This window comes from Ovis canadensis, chromosome 7, assembly GCF_042477335.2.
Source record: "Ovis canadensis isolate MfBH-ARS-UI-01 breed Bighorn chromosome 7, ARS-UI_OviCan_v2, whole genome shotgun sequence".
Lineage (NCBI taxonomy): Eukaryota > Metazoa > Chordata > Mammalia > Artiodactyla > Bovidae > Ovis > Ovis canadensis.
The window spans coordinates 61,664,281-61,678,090 of record NC_091251.1 but is presented as its reverse complement, the minus strand read 5'-3'; the positions used below and the strand labels follow the sequence as shown (position 1 = coordinate 61,678,090).

At 35.1% G+C, this 13,810-nt stretch overlaps 1 protein-coding gene across 12 annotated transcripts in view; it reads left to right on the top strand.

Annotated features, from left to right (window-relative positions):
- RNF111 (ring finger protein 111) overlaps positions 1-13,810 on the top strand; it is an 86,043-nt gene that overhangs the window by 43,515 nt on the left and 28,718 nt on the right. For all 12 annotated transcript variants that reach the window (XM_069596368.1, XM_069596366.1, XM_069596363.1 and 9 more), the window contains exons 3-5: positions 6,340-6,466; positions 9,120-9,283; positions 12,415-12,609. In XM_069596368.1, coding sequence (XP_069452469.1) covers positions 6,340-6,466; positions 9,120-9,283; positions 12,415-12,609 — 486 coding nt within the window. The remainder of the gene's footprint in view (positions 1-6,339; positions 6,467-9,119; positions 9,284-12,414; positions 12,610-13,810) is intronic.

The window sequence follows — 13,810 nt, the reverse complement described above, 5'->3', positions numbered from 1 at the left end:
TTCTCCATGTAAAATGGTAATGTCTACTTGATAGTTTAAAATAAGGGAGTTTTTTTTTTTAGTCCATGGTGTTTTATTTTTATATATAATACTTTTAGTTCTAAATATATGATTGCTGGGAGCTTTTGTCTTAATCTGTATCATGTATGAGATTATGAAGAATTAGAAAAGTATTTTGGAAATTGAATTGAGAATATTAAGTAGACACTTAAGTGCCGCCATTTTGTTGTTCTCTGTGTATAAGATATTTATGATGTTAAAAATACAGTTAGGGACTTCCGTGGTGGTCCAGTTGGTATAAGACTCTGCCCTCGCAATGCAGGGGGCCTGGGTTTGATCCCTGGTCAGGGAACTACATCCCACATGTTGCAAATAAAGGATCCTGCATGCCGCATCTAAGACCTGGTGCAGCTAAATAAATAAATTGAAAACAATTAAAAAACAAAGAGAGAGAAGGCATCTCCTGGTTTTCCAAATGTAAAACAAAACAAGCAAACCAGAAACAAAAAAACATTTGACCTGAACATGTCTATGTGTATAGTCTTTAGGACTTAGAAACTACTTTAAAATTTTGCACATCTCATAGTTTTCAAATCTTAATTTTTTTTTCTATTTAGTGGATAGAACAATTTACAAGTATTCCAAAATAGAAATGTTATGGAATATTTTTAAAATAACTATTTCTCCAATCATAACATCTTTCATTGTCTCTATGATTTACTAGTGCTTGCTTTGTTATCCTCTTTGGAGTATCAGTATCAGAGAATATGTTATATATCTAATCATGGACTTGTAACCTCCTCCAAATACTGGCCAGCTTTTGAAGTAGTGCAGATATTTGACGACACAGCTATATTACAGATGAAATTCTAGGTCTAGAAATGGTGCCTCAGGTGAAGGAATGTAGGCTGCGTAAACTCCACACTGAGAAAAACGTTGAGCCATTTGTTATCATGTGGTAAGCAAGCGTTCTGTCAAAACTGGATAAAATTGAATATAACTATCAATGGAATACCAACATACTAGTAGAAAATACAATGAGAAAAAGGTAACATGTTTACAAAATCAGCAAAGAGAATACAGTGTCTAAGAATAATCTCAATGTGAGTACATTTGGCTTCTCTGAAGAAAATTATGTAACTTTATAGAATTACATTTATAATCAAACCGTATTCTCTGTTGTTTTAGGGGTTTATAATTATGATATTGGTAGATGTCAAGATAGGATCTTGGATGGAAGTATATATGTTTTAGAGATATCAGCGATTTTAAAGTGATGTCTAATGCCACCATTCCAGTCCAAATCTCAGGAGTTTTTCTCTCCCTTTGATTTATAATCCTGAAGAATAATTAAGAAAACCTGAATGTACTAGGTATCAAAATAGAATTATTTTAGTCCTTTCATCAAATGATGTTGGGACAATTATAGATCTACCTGCTCAGAAGGTGAATTTAGACCTTTTATATCATGTCAGACGCAGAGATTAACAAAATGGATCACAGACATAAATGTTAAGAGCTAAATTACACAATTGCTAAAGAAACATACAAATTCTCAGTCACCTTTGGTTATGCAGAGGTTTGTTTAAACAGTCACTAAAAATGTGATCCATTAAATAAATTGCTGACTTGGCGTTTCATCAAAATGAAAGACTTCTTTTCTTTTTAATTTTGTTTATTTTTTAATTGAAGGATAACTGCTTTACAGAATTTTGTTGTTTTCTGTCAAACCTCAACATAAATTAGCTATAGGTATACATATATCCCCTCCCTCTTAAACCTCCCTCCCATCTCCATCCCCATCCCACCCCTCTGGGTTGATACCGAGCCCCTGTTTGAGTTTCCTGAGACGTACAGCAAGTTTCCATTGGCTATCTGTTGTGCATATGGTAATGTAAGTTTCCATGTTACTCTCTCCATACATCCTACCCTCTCTTCCCTTCTCCCCATGTCTGTAAGTCTGTTCTCTATGTCTGTTTCTCCATTGCTGCCCTGCAAATAAATTCTTCGGTACCATCTTAAAATGACAGAGCTTCATAAGACACCATTAAGAAAATGAGTATATAAAGAGCTTTTATAATCCAACACAAAAGTCCAAGTTAAACATGAATGAAAGATCTGAATTGATATTTTGGCACAATGGCTAATAAGCATTTGAAGAAATGCTCAACATCATTAGTTATTGTAGAAATGAAAATTAAACCACAATAAGATACTACTATATATGCACTAGAACAGTTATAAAAAAGAGACAATAATAATTCATGGCAAAGATGTAGACAAACTGAAGCCCTCATTTTCCTGGCAAGGAGGTGAAGTTGAACAGTCTCTTAGGAAAACAATTTGGTACTTCATTAAAAAGCTAAACATAAATTTATGATAGTATTTAGAAATTGCATTCCTAAGAATTTACCCAAGAAAAATGAAATCACATGTATACAATGAAGTACATGCATTTATTTATAATAGCCAAAAGTGAGAAAAATTTAGGTGTCCATCAATAACAAAAGAATGGATAAACTGTGATATATTCATATGATAGGATGCTTACTCAGCAGTAGAAATGAACTGTTGATATGCTAGAAAGATGAATAAATCACAAAATAAGTATACTTAGTGAAATAAGCCAGGTATGAAAGTATCTATAATATATCACTCCATTTATATTGAGCTTTTAAAAATACAAATCAATCCATAATGACAGAAAGCAGGTCAGTTGTTGTAGGGGTGGTTCAGTCACTAAGTTGTGTCCGACTCCTGCTACCCCATGGACTGTAGCCCACCAGACTCCTCTGTCCGTGGGATTTCCCAGGCAAGAATAATAGAGTGGGTTGCCATTTCCTTCTCCCTGTTGTAGGGGTGTAGGGATGCAGATAGAGGGATGGTGATTGACTGGAATAGGGCTTGTGGGATCTTTTTAGGTATTGGAAATATTTTAAAACTGGACTGTGGTGATGGTTATGCTTCATGAATGTACTAAAGTCAGTGAAATGTACACTTAAAGTGGATGAAATTTTAAGCTCTCAGTATCCTTATTGGAAAATTCTTATCTCAAACATGTCTTAGAAATTGTTGGCTGACCTTTAGACAGGTGATAGTAATGAAGAGAAAAGACTATTTTAAAAAAGATAGTTTAGCCCTAGATTTGTGGAAAATACAGCAAGAGAAGAAATGGAGCGTAACTTTTATCCTTTTTTTTTTTTATTTGACCATCTTAACCAGTTTAAAAGGTCCAGTTCAGTAGTTTTAAGAATATTCACATTGTTGTGAAATGGATTTCTGGAACTTTTTCTTCTTGCAATCTGAAACTCCATACCTAATTAACAGCTCCCTTTTCCTTCTTCCCTCCTCAGTCCTGGTAACCACCATTCCACTTTTGAATTTGACTACTTTAGACAGTCACCCATAAGTGAAATCATACTGTGTGTGTGTGTGTGTGTGTGTGTGTGTGTGTGTGTGCGCACACACAACTATATTATTTCATTTAGCAGGGCCAAATTCTAGTAATAATCTTATCTAATGCCATAAGTAAAAATTAGTTCTAGGTGAAGTAAATACTAAGGAAACACACTGAACCCAATATAATGTCTTCTAGATAAGGAAGCACTTTCCAAGTACAATACTTTAGAAAAGATTGTGTACAGAAAAATTAAATATTTTGTAGCATAAAACTAAAAAGTCACTGTGTTTCTTAAAAAATACCATATCACACAAATAAAAACAACCCTGAAGAAAGTGTGCAGAGAGTGTAGTGTCTTCATTTTATATGTTAAAGGGTTAATATCTTACAGAATGTGAATATCTTACATAAGATCTTTTTTTTCTTTTTTTCTTTTTTTAAAAATTTATTTATTTATTATTTTTTTAGTTTTTTATTTTTTAAATTTTAATATCTTTAATTCTTACATGCGTTCCCAAACATGAACCCCCCTCCCACCTCCCTCCCCATAACATCTCTCTGGGTCATCCCCATGCACCAGCCCCAAGCATGCTGCATCCTGCGTCAGACATAGACTGGCGATTCAATTCTTACATGATAGTATACATGTTAGAATGTCATTCTCCCAAATCATCCCACCCTCTCCCTCTCCCTCTGAGTCCAAAGGTCCGTTATACACATCTGTGTCTCTTTCCCTGTCTTGCATACAGGGTCGTCATTGCCATCTTCCTAAGTTCCATATATATGTGTTAGTATACTGTATTGGTGTTTTTCTTTCTGGCTTACTTCACTCTGTATAATCGGCTCCAGTTTCATCTATCTCATCAGAACTGATTCAAATGAATTCTTTTTAACGGCTGAGTAATACTCCATTGTGTATATGTACCACAGCTTTCTTATCCATTCATCTGCTGATGAACATCTAGGTTGTTTCCATGTCCTGGCTATTATAAACAGTGCTGCGATGAACATTGGGGTACATGTGTCTCTTTCCATTCTGGTTTCCTCGGTGTGTATGCCCAGCAGGGGGATTGCTGGGTCATAAGGTAGTTCTATTTGCAATTTTTTAAGGAATCTCCACACTGTTCTCCATAGTGGCTGTGCTAGTTTGCATTCCCACCAACAGTGTAGGAGGGTTCCCTTTTCTCCACACCCTCTCCAGCATTTATTGCTTGCAGATTTTTGGATCGCAGCCATTCTTACTGGTGTGAAGTGGTACCTCATTGTGGTTTTGATTTGCATTTCTCTAATAATGAGTGATGTTGAGCATCTTTTCATGTGTTTGTTAGCCATCCGTATGTCTTCTTTGGAGAAATGTCTATTTAGTTCTTTGGCCCATTTTTTGATTGGGTCGTTTATTTTTCTGGAATTGAGCTGCATAAGTTGCTTGTATATTTTTGAGATTAGTTGTTTGTCAGTTGCTTCATTTGCTATTATTTTCTCCCATTCCGAAGGCTGTCTTTTCACCTTGCTTATAGTTTCCTTTGTTGTGCAGAAGCTTTTAATTTTAATTAGATCCCATTTGTTTATTTTTGCTTTTATTTCCAGAATTCTGGGAGGTGGATCATAGAGGATCCTGCTGTGATTTATGTCTGAGAGTGTTTTGCCTATGTTCTCCTCTAGGAGTTTTATAGTTTCTGATCTTACATTTAGATCTTTAATCCATTTTGAGTTTATTTTTGTGTGCAGTGTTAGAAAGTGATCTAGTTTCATTCTTTTACAAGTGGTTGACCAGTTTTCCCAGCACCACTTGTTAAAGAGATTGTCTTTACTCCATTGTATATTCTTGCCTCCTTTGTCAAAGATAAGGTGTCCATATGTGTGTGGATTTATCTCTGGGCTTTCTATTTTGTTCCATTGATCTATATGTCTGTCTTTGTGCCAGTACCATACTGTCTTGATGACTGTGGCTTTGTAGTAGAGCCTGAAGTCAGGCAAGTTGATTCCTCCAGTTCCGATCTTCTTTCTCAAGATTGCTTTGGCTATTCGAGGTTTTTTGTATTTCCATACAAATCTTGAAATTATTTGTTCTAGTTCTGTGAAAAATGTGGCTGGTAGCTTGATAGGGATTGCATTGAACTTACATAAGATCTTAAATGACTACTTCCTAATATTACAGTGTTAATGTCCTTATATGATTATGCAAATTCATATGGAAACTACTGAAAGTTTGTAAAGCATAAACAAAAATCATAAGAAGAATTAAAAATGAATATGTATAGATTAAGAAAGGGAATTCCCTAGTGACCCATTGGTTAAAAATCCACCTGCCAGTACAAGGGGTTTGATCCCTGGTCTGGGAAGATCCCACATGCCTCAGGGCAAATAAGCCTGTGCTCCGCAGCTGCTGAGCGGGCCCTCTAGAGCCCACATGCCACGGTTCCTGAAGCCTGCGTGTCCTAGAGTCCTGTGCTCTGCAACAAGAAGAGCCCCCGCAGTGAGAAGCCTGCACACTGCAACTAGAGGGTAGTCCCTGCTTGCTGCCACTAGAGAAGGCCTGCGCGCATCAGTGAAGACCCAGCATAACCAAGAATAAATACTAAATAAAATTTTTTAAAAAGAGTAAGTAACTTTTCACTATGTGTGGTGAATTCTGGTTTTAAATACTTTGATTTGACAGATAAAATTTTTACTTTTGTGACTAATTTCTGTCAAAATTTTTTGTCTATAAGTTAGCTGACAGGCATATGCCCTTAATTTTTAAAATTGAAGTGTAGTTGACTTACAATGTTGTGTTCATTTCTTCTGTTTGGCAAGTTGATAACATTACATATGTATATACATTCTTTTTTCTTCTTCTTCTTCTCCATTATGGTTTATCACAGAATACTGAATATAGTTCTCTCTGCTGTACAGTAGAACTTTATCTCATATACCCTTCAAATGTATTTTCTTTCTAGGAAATATTGATGAAGATGTTGTGGTGATAGAAGCTTCCTCCACTCCCCAGATCACTGCCAATGAAGAAATTAATGTTACCTCAACTGACAGTGAAGTGGAGATAGTAACAGTTGGGGAAAGCTATCGGTAAGATTTTAATTCCTAGTTGTATATTTGAAGTTTTAAGTATAAATATTTAGACACATTTGTGCTGCAGATATTTTCATTGTTTTACTTTTTTTTTTTAAACCTAGTGTGAGTATGTGGTTGTTAAACCAGGCTGAGTTAGATTCATCTGGGAAGATTATAAAATACATATTGTTGCTGGATCATGGCCCAGACCAGTTGAACCAGAATCTTAGGAATCAGTATTTTTTAAGCACCCCTAGTATACAGTGAGAGTTGAGTCATTGCTCTGGATAAATATTGATTTTACTTGGTGTTTTATAAAATTGAGTTTGTTTTATGATTCAGAGTTCACAAACTCCTGGTTTCTCATTAATACCAGTGATGTTTATGCTTTTATATTAGGACAACTTTGTATGAAACCTCTTTTAAAATTTTTTTGTCCTTCACTCAGTAATTTGTTATAAGCTCTGTAATAAAAAATGAGTGGGATATCCTCGTTTGTTTTGATAAATAATTGAAATGACATTGTCCTTTTGAGAATCACTTTGACCAAAAAAGAGAGAGAGAGACCCTAATACTGTATTCATTTTGGGCTTTAGATGGTTACAGATACTGGTAAAGGAAGCAGTGAACTGGTCCTCGCTTTCATTTCATGCACAAAACTAATCTATGGATGAACCTTAATTTTTGTGTTGGAATGAATTTAGAAATGGATTCTAAAATGAATTTAGAAATTTAGAATGAATTAAAAATGTATTTTAATGTTACTGATTAAAAAAAAAGTTCATGTTGCAGTCATATCTGAACTGCTTCTTAACACTTTCTCATTGGAGTACTGCTCTAATGGCATGGAAGAGAGCACTCTATAACATGTCCTTGTTTAAATTTAAATGATTTTCCCATACTTGGAGGAAAATTGATACTCCATGGTATGTGCCATTGATACCTGTGACTGCCCATAGTGCTTGATACAACATTAACTTGATTTTTATGAGCTATAATGATTGTTGAAACTAAGAACCTGTTTTCTTCATGGAATTGAAGAGCTTTCTTACCATGCAGATATTTAAATATTGAAGCAAATGCATTCACATAGTGGTAGACAGTACTCTTGAAAAAGACATGCATGCTCATTACTCATATTTATTTTCCTTATGGTTACATAGAACATGAACTTTGTTACTTCAGTTGGCTCCTCGCCCTTCCTCTCTAAGAGAGAATGTATCCGTGTTTCAGATCTCCTTGTGTCAGGATTTGATAATTGCCACTAAGGCCTCTCTGAAACTGTCCTTATACATCAGGCTTTTTGCTGGTACTTCACTCAACATTATATTTGGAGTTAGTATATCCTGTGAAGTTTTCACCAAAGTATTGCAAAGACCTGGAAGTTTCTTCAGCTAGTAACAGTTTATCAGAAATAATAGACTGCTCAGTTTCATCAAAGACTCTTGGTTTCTCAAGAATTCATTCTCCTTATCTAAAACTATTTCATCTTGAAACATTTGTTTATCCTCATGCCTTAATATGTACAATTCTTGCTGGAATACACTGTCTTTTTTTCTTTTTTCTTTTAATCTGTGTCTCAGGATTTAACCTCTATACTCCTATTACTTGAAAATTTAATTTTACAATTTGAAGTTCTTTCTAAACTTCTAGGCTCTATGATTGCTGAGGCCATTTTCAGCTCAGTTTGAACTTTGGAGTTCTTCTCTGAACTTCTCTGTATGAACTTTGAGTGATCAATCTCATACACATACGACTACATGTTAGTGAATCTGGCTCACTTTTTTCCATACTTGCTGACATACATGCATAGAAGCATATAGGCAGTTTTACATTCATTTGGGGCAGGAGGAAAAACCAACTTTGTAATAAACCCCATCTTCCTAAAACATTTATTTTTTTCTCCTTGGTTCCTGAGAACTGCATATTTTAAATACTGTCTCTATACCTTTAATCCAGATCATTACAGTGAATCCTTTACAATTTTTTAATAATAAAATATATGCCTATAAGTAATTTAGTATAATACACATAATTAAAAGATGGTAAAAGGCATTCAGTATTGAGGGTTTGTAGTTATATGCCTTTAAAGCATAAAGTGGCTCAAACAATGATGTTATGTATAGCTACCAAAGTATAGTTAGCTGCAGTAAACTAGCTACAGCTATCCTTACTTCTCCTGATAGCAGGAAATCTCTCTCGTACTTCAAATCTCTTTTAGGACAGTCCCAGAAACAACTTGGTTCTGGACTCCCAAAGCTGAAGATCATGTGAATGTTATTAAATGTTTAAAGTGTTGATATTTTTGTTACTATATCTATGGTGAATAATTTAGGTATTAACATAAAGTGTAAATGATTGATTATAACCCAGGTGACTGTTCAAAGTACACCTTGAAAAGAGAGTAGCATTCTTGAAACAGAATCCCATATTTTTACATCAATGATAGGCCTAACATATTTTTTGTTTTCTTAGGTCAGTTGGTTGGTGAACATTTATTAAATATTTAATTCAGTAGATGTTTATTGAGTGCTCAGCATTATGCTAGTCATAATTTAAAATTCTGTTGTGATTATCTCTCTGGAGAATTCTTGCATGAAGAATTTCATAACTTATTTTGTAAGAAAGGCTTATGATTTCTTAGGTGACTAAAAATTTTGTTATTTAGGTCTCGGTCAGCCCTTGGACACAATAGATCTCACTGGAACCAAGGTTCAAGTTCTCATACAAGTCGACCACAGGAGCCACGGAACCGCAATAGAATGTCTACTGTTATACAGCCCTTGAGGCAGAATGCAGCAGAAGTTGTGGACCTTACTGTTGATGAAGATGGTAAGTTGGAGTGCTGCTGCTGCTGCTGCCGCTAGGTCACTTCAGTCGTGTCCAACTCTGTGCGACCCCGTAGACGGCAGCCCACTAGGCCCCCCCGTCCCTGGGATTCTCCAGGCAAGAATACTGGAGTGGGTTGCCATCGCCTTCTCCAGTGCATGAAAGTCAAAAGTGAAAGTGAAGTTGCTCAGTAGTGCCGAACTCTTAGCGACCCCATGGACTGCAGCCTACCAGGCTCCTCCGTGCATGGGATTTTCCAGGCAAGAGTACTAGAGTGGGTTGCCATTGCTAGCAGTGTGAAATTATGAAGACAGTTTAGTAAAATGAAATATCTTAATATGTTAGAAACTCTTATTGCTACTTCTTATTGATAATAATAATATGTCAATAATATTAAATTACAGAGAAGTTGGCAGATATCCTAATGTTATTTTTCAATTGATAATATAACCCCAGTTTGTAAGTTGTGTCTAAAAGTTCTTTCTGGTTATTGTTTCGCTGCTTGGTAGTTGTTTTCTTAGAAAAAATTATTTTTACAAGTGGTAGTTTGATCTATTCTCAGACTTATGTGTTACTTCGTTTATAATATTGCTGTCATACTTTACTGTGAAAAATAGAAACAACAGTTTTAAAATACAGAACAGAAAAGCAGTGTAACTGAGTTTAAATGATTAATACTAGTTATTTGAGATGTTGAATTTGCTTTTATAAGTTACGTTATCTTTCAGTGTAATAATATGGTTACTTTATGTGCTGCTTAGCTTTAGCGTTTCGTTTTGGCTTACAGGGCTTCTGTAGCTCAGATGGTAAAATACCTGCCTGCAATGCAGGAGACCCTGTTCAGTCCCTGGTTCAGGAAGATCCCCTGGAGAAGGGAATGGCAACCTACTCCAGTGTTCTTGCCTAGAGAATTCCATGGACAGACCATGGGGTTGCAAAGAGTTGGATATGACTGAGCGACTAAGATTTACACTTCACTTCTTTGGCTTACATACAGCTACACCCAAGTAACTGAGGAAACAATGCTAGAGTTGGAAAGCAGAGGTTAGGAAATGTGGTAAGCAGGTATGAATATATGAATACATTTGTGAATTTTCCCTCAAATTGAGAATTATCTTCAGATACTGATAGTTACATCTTAGAAGGAAATGGTTGGGAACTCTGCTTAATGAACTGTGATAACCTGAATGGAAAGGAAGTCCAGGAGGGATGAGATATATGTATATGTATATGTATGGCTGATGCATTTTGTTGTACAGTGGGAGCTAATACAACATTGTAAAGCAACCATACTCCAATAAAAAATAAATTAAAAAGAAGCCCTCAATCATAATGTCCTTAATATTTGGTAAGCTATATATGGATTGGATTCTTTACCATCCGAGCCACAAGGGAAGCCCATTAGTTTTGGCAGTTAGCTATAAATTAGATGAAGAATACATTTGCTAGGTCAGAAGAGTTAGGGGCCTTGTGAAATCAACTCTAATATTGGCTGTTGGCAGTTTGGATGATCATAACTTTCAGAGTACCAGTACTTTGGAGTTAAGGTGTTTATGAAGAGAGAATTTCTTCTCAATGTCTACATTTCAGTTAACAATGTCTTGGTTTTTATTTTGGAAGTACCATAAATCATCTGTAAGAAGTGGTTAATATAATAGGGATTTATTAAAGATTACCCAATTAAATATTGATGACTCTTTTGGAAACTTTTTGTGTTTACCCATGTGATACCTGCCATCTAAGTAACTTTTTAATCCACTTGAATTTAGTTCAAACAGAATACTTTTATGTTAAAATTATTCCAGTGATTAGTAGACAGACTCCCTTCTCTCAGGGTAAGGCTTTCATCTTACTAAAAGTAAATCTAAAACATAAGTTTAGTGGTTCTTACCTGGTGACCGTTTTGTGTGCCTGGAGACATTTGGCAGTATCTATACACTTTTGATTCTCAGAGTGGAGGGAGAGTGCTACTAACATCTAGTGGAGGCCAGAGGTGCTGTTAAACATCTTATGATGCAAAGGACAGCCCACCTCTAAGCCACTCCCACCACCAGTCCAGAATTATTCAACCAAAAAAGTCAATACCTCTGATTGAGAAACTGAGATAAACTATTGGCAAATAAACAGAAGTTCCTTCCTCTCCCTTTTATGTTTAGGCAAATATATTTCTTTAAGCATCTGAAGTATAGGGTTCCATATAGACTAACAGGCACTATTTGTGTTTCAGTAATCAGTCTCCTGTACTGTATGGTATAGAATGGTTGTCTTCACATTCTATTCTGTATCACTTTTAAATATCTTCTTTGCAAGTCTAATTATTGTGACTATGCTTTGGACAGATTTATTCCCATTATTGACTATTAAAGTCATGTAACAATTGGAGTCTAAAATAGAACTCATTCATAAGTTAAGGTCTACCTGAGATTTCTTTCAGTTTCTACTACAGAAACTTTTAATTTTTATTAGAAAGCACTGATAAAAATATATGCAAAAAAATTGGGGGAAAACATACAAAAAGACATGTGAAAAGTTAAACATATTCAAAATCACAGCTAATGTTTATTAAATAACTTCCATTTGTAAAGCATCATCTATAAGTACTTCATATGTGTGATCTCTGTTCATCCTAACAACAGTTCTATGAAGAAAATTTTGTACTTTACTAGTTCTATAGATGAGGAAATGGAGAGTAGTTGAGTAATTTCTCCTGGATCAGTCTGTCAGTGGTGAAATCAGAATTTCTATCCAAACCGCTTGACTCTCAAATCCATAGGTACCAGAGAAAGTACAATTTGTGTGCTGTTCTAACAGCCTGTGACAATATATGTGAACATAGCAGAGGGACTTTTCCTTTACCTTTCTGTGATCAGAAAATTTACATGGTCCTTACCCAAAAAACTATGTTAGTCCTTTGAATTATTGGAATATGCACACGTGTTTAAAAATACAGTAACATTTCATTTTAATGTTGATTTAATTTTACGAAAGCTTTTCTTTTTAAACTATATATTTATTGTACTTACAGAGGGTTCACATTTTAAGTTTAATAGCTATAAAAATACTAACTTTCATTAAAATATAACCCGTTGCCTAATTTGTTTTGAAATGCTAAGTAACCATTTTGTATTTTGTAGAACCTACTGTAGTACCAACCACTTCTGCGAGAATGGAATCACAAACCACAAGCGCTTCCATTAACAATTCAAATCCATCTACCTCTGAGCAGGCCTCTGACACTGCTGCAGCTGTCACTAGTAGCCAACCCTCCACAGTGTCAGAGACTTCAACTACTCTCACAAGCAATAGTATGACTGGTACTTCTGCAGGAGGTATGTTTAAAAAATAAAAAGGGGCGGGGAGGGACTCTTTGTTAGAAAAAGAATTGTTGTTATTAAGATTTTAGCTGTGTTAGCAAGAGTATATTCTTAGAATAAACATCATATGTTAGCAAAGTGGTCTGTATTAGAATTAGATTATGACTTCATATTTGAGTTTCTGTGTGCTATGTTACCAGAGTATTATAGCTCAACTGAAAGAGATGGGGGAGAATTGAATGGCTGATACCAAAAATACAATCAGCAAAAGAAGAAAATGAATAGGACTTGATCAAAATTCAAAATTATTGTAAATTAAGGGTAATTATAAGAAAGTGAAAAGATAGCCAACAGAATGGGAGAAAATATTTGAAAATCATATATTTGATAAGTATCTGGTATCCAGAATATATAAAGAACTTGCACAGCTTAACAGTAAAAAGAAAAACAGCCCAGTTTTTAAATGGGCAAAGAATGTATGTAGCCATTTTCCCAAAGAAGAAGGTCATTCATATAAATGACCAAGAAGCACATGAAAACATTAGTTATTAGGGAAATGCAAATCAAAACCAGAATGAAATTCTACTTTACTCCTACCGGGATGCCTATAATTAAACAAAACAAAAACAAGAAACAAGAATATCAGAGGATGACCGGTGTTAAGGATATTGAGAAATTAGAACCTTTATTATCTGGTAGGAGTGTAAAATGATAGGAGACACTCTGATGGTTCCTTAAAAAGTTAACTACGAGGTTACCATAAGACCCAAAAGTCAACTCCTAAATACATATCCAAAAGAATTGAAAATAGGAGTGGGAGTTTTAAGAAGCTTGATGATGTCCATTTCCCCAGTTTTATTGTTTATTCTTTTGGTGTCATGTCTAAGAAGCTATTGCTTAACCCAAGGTTGCAAAGATTTACTCTTATGTTTTAAGAGTTTTATAGTTGTAATAAAGGGGAGAAATAAATGCAAGAAGGGCCCTCCGGGGAGTTAAGGGAATATGATGGTGCTGATTGTGTGCAGTAGGAGCTGATGGTCTTCTCACTAGTCCTAGAACAATTTCCTTCTTGCAACAACATGTTTCCTCCTTCATCCCTAGGAGTTTGGGATTAAAATATATACACTTTGATATATAAAACAGATAACCAATAAGGACCCACTGTATAGCTCAGGGGAACTATACTCAATATCTTATAATAATTTATAAGGGAAGA